Source organism: Coffea eugenioides, chromosome 2 (assembly GCF_003713205.1).
Source record: "Coffea eugenioides isolate CCC68of chromosome 2, Ceug_1.0, whole genome shotgun sequence".
In the NCBI taxonomy this organism is placed as follows: Eukaryota; Viridiplantae; Streptophyta; class Magnoliopsida; order Gentianales; family Rubiaceae; genus Coffea; species Coffea eugenioides.
In genome coordinates, this window is record NC_040036.1 from 16,901,622 (window position 1) to 16,920,544 (window position 18,923).

At 38.1% G+C, this 18,923-nt stretch overlaps 1 protein-coding gene across 2 annotated transcripts; it reads left to right on the top strand.

The window, feature by feature from the left end:
* The first annotated feature begins 15,292 nt into the window (after window positions 1-15,292).
* Window positions 15,293-18,492, top strand: LOC113763105 (amino acid permease 4-like). 2 transcript variants are annotated; one of them, XM_027306816.1, is made up of 8 exons: window positions 15,293-15,383; window positions 15,490-15,625; window positions 15,909-16,142; window positions 16,236-16,329; window positions 16,474-16,688; window positions 17,034-17,191; window positions 17,304-17,531; window positions 17,687-18,492. In XM_027306816.1, exons 1-8 carry the CDS (start codon window positions 15,336-15,338, stop codon window positions 18,110-18,112), a joined length of 1,539 nt encoding a protein of 512 aa, XP_027162617.1. In that variant the 5' UTR covers window positions 15,293-15,335; the 3' UTR covers window positions 18,113-18,492. The 2 variants fall into 2 exon arrangements, with proteins under 2 accessions (XP_027162617.1, XP_027162618.1); XM_027306817.1 differs by lacking the exon at window positions 17,304-17,531.
* Window positions 18,493-18,923: the final 431 nt, after the last annotated feature.

Genomic DNA, 18,923 nt, shown 5'->3' on the forward strand with positions numbered 1-18,923 from the left:
TTTCTTGTGTCTTGGCCGAACCTCTTGAGGAGGAAAACAAGAGAGAGCTCTTCAATTTCTAGCTTCCAAATTTGCTCAAATCTTGAGTTTCAACCAACCAAATCACAAACCACACCATACAAGTGATAATTAGGGAAAGTTAAAGGTGTTGGTGGAGTTGTTTTGGAGGAGGAAAGATTAAACTCCTACCTTTCTTGTGATTTTAAGGTATTTTACCAAGAACATCCTCTTTATTTCAAATAATTGCTTATTAGTGATTTTTAGTTGTTTTAAATGTTATTTTGTAGAAGATTAGCACTTGAATGCATGAATTCCAGTTTAGGGTTTCATTTTTACCCTGTTCTGCCTGGACCTGTTAGGCCATGATGAAGGCCGAATCAGCTCTTGACCAAAACATGAAAATTGTAGAAAATGATGTTTTATAGTTGCCTGTAAAATTTCAGCTAAATCGGAGCAATGTAGCCTGTAAAAAGATCGAAATACCCATGCTGCCCTGTTTCTGTCAGAAACTGATAATCAGCTTATGCAAGTGGTTAGTTTGACCAGGAATATTATCGAATTGGTTGTTGATGTCTTCTTAAGAATTATAGCTTTGTATCTTAGCTTTGAAATAGTTTTGGAATTACCTGAATTGGAGTTGTGTGTACTGAGATATAAGTGAATGAATCAGGACTGCTAGTTGAATTTCACAGTGAGCTTCGAACTGGAAAATCTGGAGTTGTTTTGGTAAATTTGACCTAGTTTGGGTGAGAACTGGACTAAATAGTCTTCATCAAAGTTATAGCTCTTTGTCTTAGGTTCAAAACGGTATAAATTGCACCTCAATCCGACAAGCGTAGCCTCGATTGTGTCTATTACGCAAAACCACATCAAATCTGTCCTTTTGCTAAACTTTATTTCCGCACATGTCGTTAGCTTGATTTTGTACTTATATGACTTTGCCTATGGAATGGCTATTGAAATGAGATGATATTGTGTGTGATTTTGGGATTGATTGAGGAAAACAATGAAGCCATAAATGGCTGAAAAAATAGGTAAATACAAAAGGCATGCTGCCCAAATTTTCGCTCGAGAGCTAAGTTTCTACTTGAACTTGTATATTTTCGTTTAATAAATACTATGACCGTTTTTCCATTTTAAAACATGATCCTTCTTCAATTGGAAACTCCAAATGTTTACTTACTCTTACCCAAATAAAAAGGAATGGTTTAGAGTTTTCTTGGGTAGTTTGTCCTCCATTTTACATGAATTTCATTAAGACATTTAGTCTATAATATCTACTTGAATATGAGATGATTTTGAACCATATAAATAATCCCAAAAACAGTATTTCTTAGCCTATCGAGCCGGATTCCGACTTGCCTTTGGTTCAAGTATTTTCATTGGAAAATTTTATAACCCTTTTGAGTTGGGTTTTACGTTTGGACTATGAAACCCTAGTTATTTTTGTTCACGGGTCCAAATGTCCTCGTTTCACTTTAAAATCTTTTTATATGTTCCACTTATCATTTGTCGAGTTTCTTTGATTTCACCTAATTGTTTGCGTTAGATGAGCTGTAATATTCTTTCTCGTTTAATCTTAAATTTTTTCGGTGACTGAAGATAATATACGGAAGGATATTTTGCACGTTGTTTTGCGTACATAGGTGAGTGTTCCTTGTTTGTTATAATATCCTTGACTTCATGACTTGTTGTTGTTGTTTGATAATGTGTTAAGTGCTTTCAAAGATTTCCAAAATGAATTTTTTAGGCCAGTGTGTACTTTATCGCGCTCGACCTAAATGAAACGTGAAATTTTAAATGATTTAATGATTAATACAATAGTTGTGCATGATGTAAGCCTTTTGGCTGAATTGGGCCCTGCCCTTCGTTACCGATCGACTCGAGCCAGAAGCGGAATCGGTCGGGCGATATGGTGACCTTGGATGTGAACGTTGGTATACTCGAGTATTACCTTGTAGGTTGGTGGAGCCTGACCAACGTTCAGGAGAGGGTGAACGAAATGAACAAACGAACGAACGAGAGGTTTTACTTACAAAATTTCATTTTTAAAAGATTGGAGGAATAAGCGGAACGACAGGAGAATGAACGAACGAATAAATGGCTCCCTATGAGCCCGTATCCTTTTAATGAATGTTATTATTGCTTTATATTGTCATGTTTCTTGCATTACTTGTTATTTATGGTTAATACATTAGTTTTCTTGTTTGATTATGTGTTCGGAACCTCACTGAGCTTTTAACTCATCCCTTTAGTTTGTTTTCCTTAACAGGGGAAGGCGAGCAAGAACAAGAGCTCGGTTTAGACTAGCCTAGACTAGTTTCTGATTTTGTAATGGTTCTCCCCTTAGTGTTTGGCACGGGCTGGATGTGTGGTGAACTGAGAACCTTTGTATATTCGATGTTTGTACTCCCTAATGTACATAAGTTTTGCGTTAAGTTTTGGATTGTCGTTATATTTATTCTGTGATTTATTTCGATTTTAATTGAGAACTGAAGTGAACGACTGAGTCCCGGCGAGAGTTGGGCAGGCGGTCCGCCAAACCTTCTGGTTCGTTTTAGGGGGAGGTGGGGCTGTCACAGGTGGTATCAGAGCCTGTTTCGCGTGGTCTCTGCGCGGAGTGAGCCTGGACTGAGTGGTGAATAGGTATGAAGGATTAAGTACTCATTCGAGCATAAGCTATGAATTACGAATGTTATAGGTGTTAAATCTTTTCCGTGGTATCTGAGGATCATAAATAGGTACGTCGGGTAGGAATTTCGATTGTAGATAGTTTACTCTTGGGACTGGCCAGTTCGAGATGTGAATTGTCTTATTTCGGATTCTTGTACCCGAGTACTCCAAAGTTGAGGTGGCATTAAGTTCTTTAAAATTTCATTTTTTGAATCATGAACAGGCCTTGTCTGGCTAGAATGAGCACAAGAAGTCAATGGATATCTAGTTTGGATAGTAAGTGACGTGAGAGACCGGACGGGGTTATTCAACTGAAATTAGGACGATATCGCCTTTTCTTTTGATTTGTCCTTATATTATTATTACATGACGTTAGTTGGTGTATTTGTGCATATGATTATCTGTCTAATTTGGTATGCTTTTGTGTATTTGATCATCTGTCTTCTTGATATATTGTGTGTTATGTGCGTATATATTTATTTTTGTATTTGGTATGCTGAATTTGTTACTTTAGTCAATTTACTGTGTTTTTCACTAAATTACCTTTTTGGGGGGAAAAGAAAAGAAAAGAGAGAGGGAAAACATATATATGGACGGGAGACGTAGTTGTGGACGTGGACGTGGCTGTGGGAATAAACGAACTCAAGAGTTAAGAGAAGAAAGGGAAACAACAGCTGCACAAGAGTAAGGACCGAGGGTTGAAGTCGGGGACCAAATGGCGACGGCAATTCAACAAATGACAAACATTTTAGCAAGATTGGTGGACCAACAAGGTCAAATATCTGTGAATCAACCTCCGAACCCTGAAATAGGAGAAAATCGGGCTCTTGAGAGGTTTCAGAAGTTTACTCCTTCGAAATTCCTTGGAGGGTCTGATCCGGATGTAGCCGAACAGTGGCTGGAGGCCATGATCAACATCTTTGCAGCTTTGAACTATACCGAACAAAGGCAAGTGAACTTTGCGATATTTCAATTTGAAGGACCGGCCCGAGCATGGTGGAACGTGATTAAGGCAAAGTAAAAAAGAGAACAAACTGTATGGACATGGGCTAACTTCCTAAGGGAATTTAATGAAAAGTATCTCCCACCTTTAGTCCAAGAAAGGAGGGAGGATGAGTTTATTGGACTACGCCAGGGAACCCAAAGTGTGGCCGAATATGAAACGAAATTCACCAAACTATCCAAGTTTGCTTCCGAATTAGTGGCCACGGAACCGAGAAGGGTAAGACGATTTATACAAGGATTGAATCTAGAAATTCAAGAAGCACTAGCGGCGGTTCAAGTGAATACGTTTACGGAGGTTCTTGAGAAAACCCAACGAATCGAGAATGCAAAAGCACAGATAAAAGCCTCCCAAAACCGAAAAAGGGGTACACCTGGTAGTGTGGCTGAGGAACCAAGTGAATCGATAGTCCCTTCCAAAGTGTAGAAAGTGAACTTTTTGTCCCACCCACCATGAACAATAGGGGCGTTAGATGAACGATCTACAAAAGGAAGTTAAGTAAGCCATGGGGAGATTTTTCAAAAAAGCCAACAAGTGGCTTCTTCCTTGACTTGTGGCTACTGTGGAAAGGCCAATCACACTGAGAGTGATTGTTGGAGGAAAGGACGGAAGTGTTTGATTTGCGGGAGTGGTGACCACCAGTTTAGCAACTGTCCAAGGAAACAGTTACGTGAAAGTAGTACCTAGCAACTGGAGGGCACTAAATTAAAACAAGCGAATGAAAGAGGGAACCGAACAAAAGTACCGGCAAGGGTATATGCTTTAGACAACCAACAAACTCCTGAGCCATCTGAAGGTAAAAATTTCGAGAACGAAATTTCTTAAGAGGGAGAGAGTGTGAGGACCCAAAAATTTTCACAATTTCTCAGCATTATTTTATTTCTTTGATCATATTTTATACTTTACTTGGAAATATTAAATTTTCTATGCATTTTTACAAGTAAGTACAGTTTTAAAATCATCTTCCTAGTATGAGTTAGTGTACTTTGAGTTTGAAGTGTATTATGGACGTGGGACCCGCTAGTGCGGTAAATGCGATATATTTTTGACAACTTGTTGGAGTTTGGTTAAGTGATATTATTTTACAAGGTGCTAAGAGATAATTAAAAGTTACCTATATGGATTAGTATTAGAGAGACTGTGAGAACCCTGAAAATGCTTATATAAATAACATTTCGTATGACAATTGCATTCTTTTTATTCTTCAATATTTCCTAGTACTACTTCTACTTGTTTGCAATTAAGTGCGTAAAGCACGTTTATGTGGAAAGTTATATAATTTTCTAAATTATGTATTCCTTGGTTCCGCTAAACTAAGCTAAGACTTTTAGAGCTAGATTGAATTTTTTTTTGTATTAACATAAAATGTTAGATTTTTATATATTGGTCAAACTTGATTTTAATAGTTTAATTAATCAAACAAGAATGTTAAAGGAAGCTTGATACTAATTCGTAGTCAATCAATTTTAGATAGGATTAATACAAGTACTATAATCATTTTTAGGACCTAAGATTTCGATAATCAAAGTCTTGCAAGTTTAGCGCTCTAATTAGGCATTCAAAGCAAGTTGGGGACAATTTTTGGAGCTTAATTAGGACCAAGGACTTGAGTGGCTAATTGGTGAATTAGTGAAATGCCTACAATACCCTCACAGCCTCACAACACCACCCACGGCCATAACCAAATTCTGCAACCCCAAACAACTCCCGGACATCATGATCACAAGCCACCCAGCTCGGCCAACCGCAGCTTCACCACCTCAGCCGGCCAATCACAACCTTCACCACTGCAGCACCACTTCACAACCTTATACGCTACCTCTTCATTCGGCCAGTGAGAAACTTATCCAATTCAGTACTCAAACATCATACACACTCAACCGAGCACCATTTCCATCTCCTCTGCACCACTACACCTCAGACCACAACCACAAGCCGCATTCCACTCCACATTGCATCGTGAGTATCGACCGAGAGAGAGGGAGTTACCTGCTGTAACCGAGAGCAAGAAGAAAAGAAATTCCTGAGCAGAAAATTTCCTGTTCTGTCCGCTAGCTGAGGAAGGAAGCCAGGAGACCACCGCGTGGGAACATTTGATCTACACCCTTCCCTCTTCTAGCTGTGACCATTTTCGACTTCAACCAAGCCGCATCTCAGCAGCTCCAGTCGCAACTTTACAGCTACCAAAACCAGAACCAAAACCGTGCGTTTGAGCCGAGCGGAGGATAGGAATTTCAAATTTCTGGTGTGTGGCTTAGCTGGTTTCTGAGGTAATTCTTTTTGGGTTAAATTTAAGTCAAGTATCAGTAGATGAAGTTTTACCAGAGCATGCTCGTGTTGGTTATGTAGTCAGACAAAAAAAAATAATAAATGAGAAATCTGTTTTGGGAAGAATTGGTTTTGCCGTGAGCTTGAATCAGAAATGCAGACTTGATCATTGCTTAATTGAAGTAATTTGAGCTCATATATACGGTTACTTAACACTAAACATGATGCTCAAGGTCATGCATGTCAATCTAAGTGCTCGGATGGTGAACTTAAGATATTAGGAAAATTTTCTGTTTTGGTTAGATGTCCCTGCCGAGTGGCTGATTTAGGATTGCAGCCTCAGTGCGTCTTTTGGAAATGATTTGAGCAGGTGTAGGTGGTTAATTACTCGAACCTTGGATGAGTATTACGATTAGTGTCATGCATGAAATTAATTAGCCTGGAGTAATTTGGAAAATGAGAAGATGAAAACAGAAATTCGTTTCTCATACAAGCACTGAGTGAAGACCCACAATTTCTGGATTTGTGATAGTATTGATGCTACCGAGCTGAATTTTCTGGACTGACTTGTTAGCTGTTCAACTCAGAAATTTGTGCATGTGTGAATTAAGGGCAAAGTAAAAAGCTTTAACTGAAAATAATGTCGGATGATGAACTAAGAAGCTTAGCAATTCTGTTTTGGTTCTGCCGAGAAGAACGGTATGGAAATGCAACTGAAACTCTATTTGCTTGTGATCACTTGAGCTCTCAAGTGTGCGTAGCCGAGTGAAATTCAATGTTCAAGATGCCTAAGACCTTGCATGTTAATTTTATGAAGTTAATTGATGTATTAAAGAACCTAAGAAATTCTGGTTTGATGTTAATCTCCTGCCGAGCATGTCTAAGGACTGGTTTGTTTAATTAACCAATTTTTACGAGCTGTGGTTATTATCTTAACTAACTAAGGGAGGATAAAACATCTAAGGGCCTGCATGATGAGTTGTGCGAGTGGATAATGAAATTAGGAACTTGGAAGAAAAATGCTAGTTTATGTGAATTGGGATTTCGTACGACCTGAATTTTTCCAAGACCTGGAATTGAATTTTAGTTCTCAATCTGGGATTTTGGGGCTTTTACGAGTTAATGTGTATGATTAACTAGTTATCAGCATGTTAATCGAAGTTTGCATAAGGTTTTGTAGCTTGGCTAACCAGGAAAATAAAAATGAAAACAGAAAATTATTTCATGAACTACCATCCGAACTTAGTAGTTATAAATTCTGGATTTGTGTGATGAATACGGTTATAGCATGAACCTGGATTTGTTTTGAAAATCTGTACTAGCTAGCTATGTTTTCAAGAACTAATAGAGTACCAAAAAAAATCCTGTTTTAACCAGAGAAAAATTATGTTTTGGAATCATTGCCATTGCTGGAATTCCTCTGTGAATTACCTTTAATTTGAACCTGGAAACTTTGAAGATTGTAACAGTGGTTTAACTCCAACTTCTGAATGGAAATTTTGCATTGTTTAGCTAAGTCATTGTATGAGAAAGTGAGAGCTTAATAGCCTACTTCACCCGAGTAAATGAGGTAAAAACAGAAAATTCCCTTCATGCTTGATTCATCCGTGGTTTACTAAACAGATTTTTGAAAATTTTGGGAGGTTTAACTCTATTGCTCGAATTTGATTATGAACCAGAATCTTCAGCTTGACTTTAGAATTTATTACCCTAAGTTGTTAGGAACTCGAAATGCATGATTAAATGCACAAGTAGCCTGTGGAATCTGTTTGACAATAAACCATTTGATATCTTGGGAATTCGTCTTCGAAATAAGTAAAGTGCAGTTATGGAGATAAGCTGGAAATTTTCCAGCCTTGGTCATGTTTGATAAAGTAGTACGTATGGATTACTTTATATATCTTGGAGCTGTGGAAAAATTGTACTACTTTTGAATTTGCTTTATAATACCTTGAGATGGTCATGCCTTGGAATTTGGGGGTGACAATGTGATATCATGGATGGTATTTCTTGGCTTTGGATCAAATATTTGAATAGGAGGCTGCTGCAAATGTGATCTTTGGTTCTAAATAACTGTTAGCAGATTTAAATATTTGATATGTTAGCTTGGTTGTCACAGGAATTACTGGTTGAGTGCTAAGGGCTAATGATTGATGAAGCCTTAGCCATTGAAATGATTTCTTTTTATAAAGTATTACTGGATGCCGGAAATTAATTGCTGGAATGTCTTGGGACTTCACTTTTATTTTACTTGCTTATATTGGGTTGCTGAAACCAAGTGCTAATGATTGATGAAGCCTTGGTTGACTATTTTATTTTATTCAGGACTGCAATTGTTGAAAGCTAGGGCTAATGATTGACGAAGCCCTAGTAACGTGCTATATGATTATTTTTGCCATACCTTGATCTGTATTGTGATTTCGGAACGGAATCGGAGCGGGGAAAATTGTATAGACCTTACGAACTCGAGTAGCTGCGTTCAAAAATTATCCAAAAATACTCTCCAGCCAGAACTATATTACAAAACTCTATATCTAGCGTTTTGCCCAAAACTTTAAAATTCAATAACTTCCTTCCGCTCAAAATAGCTTTGATAGCTCTAGTAAATAAGTTGTATAGCTTTCGAAAACTCTAAGTCTTAGGTTAATCCTTTTCCTCCCCTAAGCGTTGCACTTGGATAGTCAACTATAAGAAAGTTTCAAGATTCGAGTTTTACCAACTTTAAGTGAAAAGCATGGGATACTTGCACGGCAAGAAACCCTATTCTAGAGGAAAATAGTTTTTACGGATAGTTTTTGCAAAAAGCCGTAGTTTAGAGAAATATTCAAAGTAACCTTCTAACTTTGTTTTGAGAAGTTGTCGACTTGTTTCTAGTAAGTAATACTAGTTATCTTCTCTAAGTATAAAAGTAAGAAACACTTTTACTCCCTTTGCCAAGCTTCATCTAAATAGATTTTTGGAAATTCCTTGCGGAAGTATCTAGTATTAAATTAAATAAACTCTTTTACGAACAAGCTAAAAACTAAATAGAAACTTATGATTTCAAAATTTGGTTTCTAGGATTTCTCGAGGACTCGGAATTCGATCCCCAACCCGATATCTGAACTCCACTCTTGGTGAGTGTCCCTGCCTGTTCTTTTCTTACTTGAATTAAGTGCTTTCTTGACTCGATATGTGATGAATTGCTAAATGAGTTTTGATCCATCGAAGTGAGCAGTGTGTACTTTATCGCACTAGCCGTTCGAGTGGTGACTTGCGTGAATCATTTTTCTCATAAATCCTTGAGTCTAAATGTAGTTACGTCGTTGGGTGAATCCCTCGGCACCTGAATCAAACTACAATAATGTCTGAATCCAAATGTAGTTACGTCGTTGGGTGAATCCCTCAGCACCTGAATCGAACTACAATAAAGTCGTTGGGTGAATCCCTCGACAAATTTTATTACGGGTATATCTCGAGTATACTGCGTCGGTAGACGAAGTGCGGGCCCGAAGCGGAGGTATGAATGGTGAAGGGTTAGGATTAAAATGAGTGGATCTACATGGACTATAAGTAGTGAGAGTTGACGGAGGGTCAACTACGATAAATGATGAACAAGCGAGGAAAATGGCTCCTGAGAGCCCCTGTATCCTACCTTGTGTTGTTATACGCTTTCTTAACTGTTTAACTTGTTTAAGTTATTATTCGCTGATTGAATTACGTGACTGCATGTTTTGGGGCACCACTGAGCTTTAGCTCACCCCACGATTATTTGTTTTCCTTACAGGATGGGAAGATTGAAAGTAATTGCGCAGTTTGTATTTCTTATGGTAGAACTTGAATGGTTTGTTTGTAATTTGCGGATTGTAGCGGATTGTAATCTAAGCATTGTGCTTTTCATTTTGGATTGCCACTTGAAGCTGGAAAAGTGTAATCTCTATTTCTAATACTCAAACTTGTATGTTTGTATTAGTATAGTATATCCTTAGCTTTCGCGAGCGTCGCTGGAAGTGTTTAAGACTGTCGATTGGCTAAGTTTTGTACTGTTATCTCTGAAGTTAATGTGGTTTGTAAATCGACTTATTTCGGAAGAATCCTTATTGTAATAGTTAAGTTAATTGTCAGAAGGTTTTAAGTTAGAATGCCTGCGTGAGTCCTGGCGAGAGCTGGGCAGACGGCCCGCCAACCCTTTGGTTCGCCTCAGGGGGAAGTGGGGTCGCCACAGAGACAAAGAGATAAGTTTAAGCAAGCAAGGTGCCAAGTGTCACAAACCCATTGGATGTTGGATTTGACCAAGACCTTCTTAACTTTCCTAAAATCAATTTTGACTCAATTTTCTCTCATTTTTCTTGTGTCTTGGCCGAACCTCTTGAGGAGGAAAACAAGAGAGAGCTCTTCAATTTCTAGCTTCCAAATTTGCTCAAATCTTGAGTTTCAACCAACCAAATCACAAACTACACCATACAAGTGATCATTAGGGAAGGTTAAAGGTGTTGGTGGAGTTGTTTTGGAGGAGGAAAGATTAAGCTCCTACCTTTCTTGTGGTTTTAAGGTATTTTGCCAAGAACATCCTCTTTACTTCAATTAATTGCTTATTAGTGGTTTTTAGTTGTTTTAGATGTTGTTTTGTGGAAGATTAGCACTTGAATGCATGAATTCCAGTTTAGGGTTTCATTTTTACCCTGTTCTGCCTGGACCTATTAGGCCATGATGGAGGCCGAATCAGCTCTTGCCCAAAACATGAAAGTTGTAGGAAATGATGTTTTATAGTTGTCTGTAAAATTTCAGCTCAATCAGAGCAACGTAGCCTATGAAAAGACCAAAATACCCCTGCTACCCTGTTTCTGTCTGAAACTGATAATCAGCTTATGTAAGTGGTTAGTTTGACCAGGAATATTATCGAATTGGTTATTGATGTCTTCTTAAGAATTATAGATTTGTATCTTAGCTTTCAAATGGCTTTGGAATTACCTGAATTGGAGTTGTGTGTGCTGAGATATGAGTGAATGAATCAGGACTGCTAGTTGAATTTCACAGTGAGCTTCGAACTGGAAAATCTGGAGTTATTTTGGTAAATTTGACCTAGTTAGGGTGAGAACTGGACTAAGTAGTCTTCATAAAAGTTATAGCTCTTTGTCTTAGCTTCAAAACGGTATAAATTGCACCTCAATCCGACAAGCGTAGCCTGGGTTGTGTCCATTACGCAAAACCACATCAAATCTGTCTTTTTGCTAAACTTCATTTCCGCACATGTCGTTAGCTTGATTTTGTACTTATATGACTTTGAACCTATGGAATGGCTATTGAAATGAGATGATATTGTGTGTGATTTTGGGATTGATTGAGGAAAATAATGAAGCCATAAATGGCTGGAAAAAATAGGTAAATACAAAGAGCGTGCTGCCCAAATTTTCGCTCGAGGGCTAAGTTTCTACTTGAACTTGTATATTTTCGTTTGACAAATACTATGACCGTTTTTCCATCTTAAAACATGATCCTTCTTCAATTGGAAACTCCAAATGTTTACTTACTCTTACCCAAATAAAAAGGAGTGGTTTAGGGTTTTCTTGGGTATTTTGTCCTCCCTTTTACATGAATTTCATTAAGACATTTAGTCTATAATATCTACTTGAATATGAGATGATTTTGAACCATATAAATGATCCCGAAAACAGTATTTCTTAGCCTATCTAACTGGATTCCGACTTGCCTTTGGTTCAAGTGTTTCCATTGGAAAATTTTATAACCCTTTTGAGTTGGGTTTTACGTTTGGACTATGAAACCCTAGTTATTTTTGTCCACGGGTCCAAATGTCTTCGTTTCACTTTAAAGTCTTTTTATACATTCCACTCATCATTTGTCGAGTTTCTTTGATTTCACCTAATTGTTTGCACTAGATGAGCTGTAATATTCTTTTTCGTTTAATCTTAGATTTTTTCGGTGACTGAGGATAATATTTGGAAGGATATTTTGCACGTTGTTTTGCGTACATAGGTGAGTGTTCCTTGTTTGTTATATTCTCCTTGACTTCATGACTTGTTGTTGTTGTTTGATAATGTGTTAAGTGCTTTCAATGATTTTCAAAACGAATTTTCTAAGCGAGCGTGTACTTTATCGCGTTCGACCTAAATGAAACGTGAAATTTTAAATGATTTAATGATTAATACATTAGTTGTGCATGATGTAAGTCTTTTGGCTGAATTGGACCCTGCCCTTCTTTACCGATCGACTCGAGCCAGAAGCGGATTCGGTCGGGCGATATGATGACCTTGGGTGTGAACGTTGGTATACTCGAGTATTAACTTGTAAGTTGGTGGAGCTTGGCCAACGTCCAGGAGGGGGTGAATGAAATGAACAAACGAACGAACGAGAGGTTTTACTTACAAAATTTCATTTTCAAAAGATTGGAGGAATAAGCGGAACGACAGGAGAACGAACGAACGAATAAATGGTTCCCTGTGAGCCCGTATCCTTTTAATGAATGTTATTATTGCTTTATATTGTCATGTTTCTTGCATTACTTGTTATTTATGATTAATACATTAGCTTTATTGTTTGATTATGTGTTCGGAACCTCACTGAGCTTTTAACTTACCCCTTTAGTTTGTTTTCCTTAACAGGGGAAGGCGAGCAAGGACGAGAGCTCGGTTTAGACTAGTCTAGACTAGTTTCTGATTTTGTAATGATTCTCGCCCTAGTGCTTGGCACGGGTTGGATGTGTGGTGAATTGAGAACCTTTGTATATTCGATGTTTGTACTCCCTTTTGAGATAGTAATGTACATAAGTTTTACGTTAAGTTTTGGATTGTCGTTATATTTATTCCTGTGATTTATTTCGATTTTAATTGAGGACTGACGTGAACGACTGAATCCCGGCGAGAGTTGGGCAGGCGGTCCGCCGAACCCTCTGATTCGCCTTAGGGGGAGGTGGGGCTGTCACAAATGTTATAAGACTAAAGACAATAAATGGAAGGAATGGAGAATTTTGTATTTTCGCCAATGAGTATCTAAGTAATAAGTTTCTTAGAAGAACTTTTTAGAGAATTACAGAGAGAGAATGAATTCAAGGTTGCAAAGGATTGAAGGGGGTCAATTCTAATGATATAATACCCCTCTATTTATAGGAGAAATGAACGCGTTTTTCTTTTCTTAGTTTGTGCTGGGTGGTTTGAACAAATAGAAATGAGGGAAAGCTGCTTATTTGTTTGAATAGTCAGAAGTCTGGTATAACTGCTGTCGGTGGAACTTTGAAGAAAACTTGGACATCCATGATGTTATCCCTGATGTCATTTGCTGCAAGACATCAGAGATGGCATTTGTTGCATGACAGTACTTGATTATTTGCTCAAATTTAATTATAATAAAATTATATTAAAATTTTTTTAACTCCACGGGTGCCCCGCAGGGAAAACGGGGCGGGGCGGGGAGTGGGGGAGTGGGGGAGGGATCCCCCGCCCCATTGCTACCCCCTATACAAGTGACTAGTCCCAGTAGAATTATATAGTTATTCGATTTCTTTTCTTTTTTTTTTGGTGTTTTCTCCCCTTTATATTTTGAGTTCATAAGTTGGTAAAAAACGATTTTGGACCCCAAAAGGCCAAAACTGATTATGTTCAACTCAATTAGTGTAGAAATACAGAAAATTTTCAAGCATCTCTAATTTTTTTTATAGTATTTATATTGATTACATAGCTATGTAACCTTTTTTTCTCATTTTAGGTTCTTTTTTTTTTACAACTAATTTAACTTGTTTATAAGTAAATAAATATGCCCAGCTAATTTTATTCCAAGTTTTTTGGGTTTAAGGTAATGTAAGAAAGGAAAAAAAAAAAAAAAAAAGGAGGTAAGTGTAATTGCACTCTCTTGTGGACTAGATTTAGATTGGTTGGGTCGGAGCTTTAGATGGAAAATGTTAAGAATTGTGGATTGGCCCAAGTCCAACCACATAAGCGCAGATCATTGTAAGTGTAGTTATGAAGGCCACACTCTATTGTGGGCTCCTGATCCTTGTCTTCGTAGACATTAGAGACGGGAATAAAAAAATATTCCACCCCAACAATAATATCACCAGTGTTGCTCAATTTCATTCCCAAATTAACCAATCATTCCTCCCACGAATTCATTGCACAAATTGCTTTCTAGTCCATTTGGCATTCTTTGATGGTCATCATTTCGCATGAAACCACTAACTAGTTGGTCGTCAGTCAAGTCATGGAGAAAGGCAATTTCGTGGACGCAACACCAATTTAAGTGCAACCCGTGCAGCACATGATGATGCGCTTTCAGTTGAAAAACACTTTCCAGAATCCGGAAATTTTCCTTGGTTCGAGCACAGATTGAATTCCTAACCTTTTCCCTGTACATATTTTAGATATTCAGTGCCTTACTTGGAATATCAATCAAAGTTTTTGGAGGAAAGATGACTTGCTGAATGCATAACCAGTCCTGATCTAATTTTGCTATGCTGCTAGTTGTTATCGAACATGTAACAGTACTGTATGAATTGGTATGGCAGCGTGAACCAAAGAAGGCGAACTGTTAAGTGACTTGGGAGACTTCTCTCAGTTCCGCGGTCGATACTGGCAGGCAATTGTGTTTTGGTGACTCCTTCTATGATGTCTTCTCTCATGGGAAGAGAAGACTCCACTTTCCATCTTCCATTCCAAGGAAACGCGCTCTTATTTTTAGAGCAAAAACACGCTCTTATTCGAGAATGGTTGAATCGGCTTAAGGGCCGGCCAGCAAGAACTTAATCAAAATCATTTTGTGGCATGAAGGAATCAGAGAGACAACCAATCAGAATTATAGGGTTGTTATCCACAAAAGGAGCTTATCAGAATGTTTACTTATGCCAAAGTCCTGTAGTGGCATGTCCAGTCCACACCCATTTAGTTCACTGCTACTTTTCTTTCTCTCTCTTTTATCGCAGCGATAGCATTAGTATAATTTATTCTAACATAATTTAAGAGGAGCCTAACCGACGGAGAACCTCGTCGAAGGCAACCACATTCAAGTGACGGCCACAATTGAGTGGCTTGACCTCCCACCTACAAGCTTACTGCTACTACAATTTAGGTTACTGCTACTTCCAAGAGCGGACATTCCGAAAACACAAGAGTAGACATCAAAGGTGTAACCTCATGAAAAGAAGTTTTAGCCCACAGCACCACATTGCCAGATGGACACATAGTCTTCTGACAAATCATATTAGCACGTTGCATGACTGTTTAGAAAGGCATTTACCTCTGTCCAACCCTCAAATTTGAGGAACCAGTGAATCATCATTTTTATTATAAAAGCCTCTTGCTTTTCGCATCGAGTATCCAGAATCATTTTTCCTAGGCTCCTTTCATCTCTACAAACTCTTCATCCTCCTGTCGTCTCTCTACTTGAATAACCAATTCAAAAAGCGATGTTAACCAGGAGTAGAACCCTTCCCTCAAGAATTTATAATGGTGTTGTAAGTTGATTTTCGGAACGTACCAATTTCAGTGTGATAAAAAAGAAAAAAAATTTCTTCTGTTCTCTCAACTTTTCTAAAGCTACCCGTCTGTTCCATTCTTTAGGTTGAAGAGAGGCAAGACATCAGACACTATTTGCAGGTGGAAGTCCAACCCAAACCTCAACAGGAAGCTGAAGCAATTAATCTGCAAGCTAACTATTCCAAGTGCTTTGATGATGATGGCCGGTTAAAGAGAACAGGTAAACATCCCAACAAAAGTGGGCAGATGAATATAATACTTAGAATACGCCGTGCAGATTAGACATTGGGATTAAATTTAATACTGGAAAACTGATGAATTTACTACCAGTCCCTCGCAAATTAAATCTCTCGTATTACATACAACCGACTCTACGTGTCAGTCTCTCAAGAATTAATTGCTCAATCATCATCATTTGCCATTAAGCAAGCAGATGGTAGACCAGTATTACCCATTGAATGCCACCCATCATACCTAATAGGCTATAACGTTTGCTGATGCAGGAACTCTTTGGACTGCAACATCCCATATAATCACAGCCGTCATTGGCTCCGGTGTGCTATCATTAGCATGGGCTATAGGACAACTTGGGTGGGTTGCTGGACCAACTGTCATGCTTCTTTTTGCTTTTGTAATTCTCTACACGTCCAACCTCCTATCACAGTGCTATAGGTCTGGGAATCCTGTAACTGGACCACGGAATTACACTTACATGGATGCTGTCAAGGCAACCTTAGGTAAAAAGACGTAAAAGAATAACTTTTCTAATTCTTTTAAAGTTACTAGTCATTTAATATCAGATTCCTAACGTGAGGTTGTCTCGATTGCAGGAGGGAGAAAAGTAAAAATCTGTGGACTAATTCAGTATATCAATTTATTTGGTGTGGCTATTGGCTACACAATTGCAGCATCAGTCAGCATGATGTGAGTTCGCAGTGTGAAAATTATACTAATATATCAATTGATATGCTCTTCTATCAAACCAATGCATCAAAATATGTGGAATATCATGTCAGATACTAACACACAGTGGAACTATACTATGCACTTGTCTCTTTTGTGAAACAGGGCAATAAAAAGATCAAATTGCTTCCATGAGAGCAATGGTAAAGATCCCTGTCATATGACAAGCAATGGATACATGATTACCTTTGGAATCATTGAAATCATATTCTCCCAGATCCCTGATTTTGACCAAGTATGGTGGCTGTCCATAGTTGCAGCAGTTATGTCCTTCACATACTCTACTGTTGGTCTTTCTCTTGGCATTGCCAAGGTTGCAGGTGCACACTATACTGCTCTCATTTTGACATGACAAAAGACAAAAATTACTATTAAAAGCAGAAGTGTGAATTTCAATTATATATATTATCTCGTTTGCTACTTATGACTAGATGTTTCATATGCATTTCAAAAGCTTATTTACACATGTATCATATGGCAGTTATACCACCAAGATGTTTGTTTTGCAACTAAAGCATGCACTTCTACTTTATTTACGTTTGTCTGATTTATGCCAAAAAAAAGGGATCTAGTTTATGTTCCTAATTAGATCATTTAGTTTCAGGTTCTGGAACAATCACCTTACAATGCAGACATCAATCTTTTTCTTTATTAATTTGTGGCAGAAAATAAAAGTTTCAGAGGAAGCCTAACAGGCATCAGCATAGGTACCATAACACACGCTGGAACAGTTACTGCAACACAGAAGTTATGGAGGAGTCTACAAGCTCTAGGAGCCATAGCATTTGCATACTCTTATTCCATCATCCTCATTGAAATTCAGGTTGACTGTATTCCAGGTTCTCCCTCTATAAATGATAGTTCCTTCCAAATTTAGTTCAGAACAATTTTCAATTCAAAAGTTTTGATGGAAAAACTTCATGCACCCCCGGTAGGATACCATCAAAGCCCCTCCAGCTGAATACAAAACCATGAAGAAGGCAACTCTAATCAGCATTGCGACCACAACCGTATTCTATTTACTCTGTGGATGCATGGGATATGCTGCATTTGGGGACGATGCTCCAGGAAACCTTCTTACTGGTTTCGGATTTTATAATCCATATTGGCTATTAGACATAGCTAACGTAGCCATTGTCATCCATCTTGTTGGTGCCTATCAAGTAAACCCATGCAACCACTCGTTAACAAATCCATACTTCGCTTCAAACACTAATATCATCTATAATGCTTAAAACTCACTTCCTTCAGTCAGACTATCTATAAGGCATATAAGATAGAATGTTGCTCACATAGCTACATGACTGAGAAAATGCAGGTCTACTGCCAGCCGTTCTTTGCATTTGTGGAGAAATGGAGTGCACAAAGATGGTCAAATAGTGACTTTGTAACGGCAGAATATGACATACCTATCCCTTTTTATGGCGTGTACCAGCTCAATTTTTTCCGGCTGTCGTGGAGAACCGCTTTTGTAATTGTTACTAGTATCATCGCCATGCTCATGCCTTTCTTCAATGATGTTGTCGGCATACTCGGAGCACTAGGATTTTGGCCATTGACAGTATACTTCCCCATCGAGATTTATGTTGCTCAGAAGAAGATTGGGCGATGGACAACTCAATGGATTGGTCTACAGATATTAAGTGCAGCTTGTCTCCTTGTTTCACTATCTGCAGCAATTGGTTCCGTGGCTGGTGTCGTTCTTGAACTCAAAACATACAAACCCTTTAAAACTAGCTATTAGGAGGAAAAGATCGAGCAAAAGGAGGAGGATATAGAAGCATTTTACCTGGACTGAGAAAAGCAGCACGTACTGGTTACTAATCTATAAAGATGAAGGGATGTACTATAAATTACGAGAACATTGATGTATCAAAATTACAGAGGGCTTCGACGGGGTGGATTGGATGGCAGTCATGCAATCATCAGTCAACAATGAACGTTAATATAAAGCGTAATTATTAGGTATAATAAGCTGCCAAAAAAAAACCCCCCGCACAAATCTAAAATATGGTTTTAGACCAATACTACACAGGTGCTTGTAAGAGCTTTTTTGCTTTTTAATTTTTTAACTTGGCTATTCATCATGGATGATCTATCTTCTACAATTCGATTCAAGTTTGGACTAAAGATACACAAGTTACCGTAGCTTGATTACAAAACAAATGCTACCAGTTTATGTGGCCAGGTCCATTCTTTATAAAGTCTTTCCTTAAATTTCAGTCCCAAAAAATAAACTAAAATAAGATAATAAAGAAAAAACCGATGCACCAGAGTGAGTCCTCAATCGAATCGAAATCTACTCGAGTGAGGTAGGTAAAGATCGTGTTGGATGCGGGACTTAATGCTGACCTGAGAGGGAGAATTAAAGGCAAAGGTCCAATCTCTTTATTTGCCCACCAGCAGGCACTATCTCTTGTCTTCGATGAAAACCAAGACAAAAGTAGTACTTTACTTTTTTAAGGATGCGTATTTAGTTTAGTAATTTACAAGGCTGGAGGACTTAATATGGCCCTCTCTACTCTTTTTTCTTAGTATAATGCGCGCAGAAGCTG

Excerpts from the sequence above, each read along its gene's own strand:
- LOC113763105 (XM_027306816.1), top strand. The coding sequence starts at position 15,336 with ATGTTAACCAGGAGTAGAACCCTTCCCTCAAGAATTTATAATGGTGTT. Across the intron at positions 15,626-15,908 it reads TGGCCGGTTAAAGAGAACAG|GAACTCTTTGGACTGCAACA; the intron begins GTAAACATCCCA and ends TTGCTGATGCAG. Across the intron at positions 16,143-16,235 it reads TGCTGTCAAGGCAACCTTAG|GAGGGAGAAAAGTAAAAATC; the intron begins GTAAAAAGACGT and ends TCTCGATTGCAG.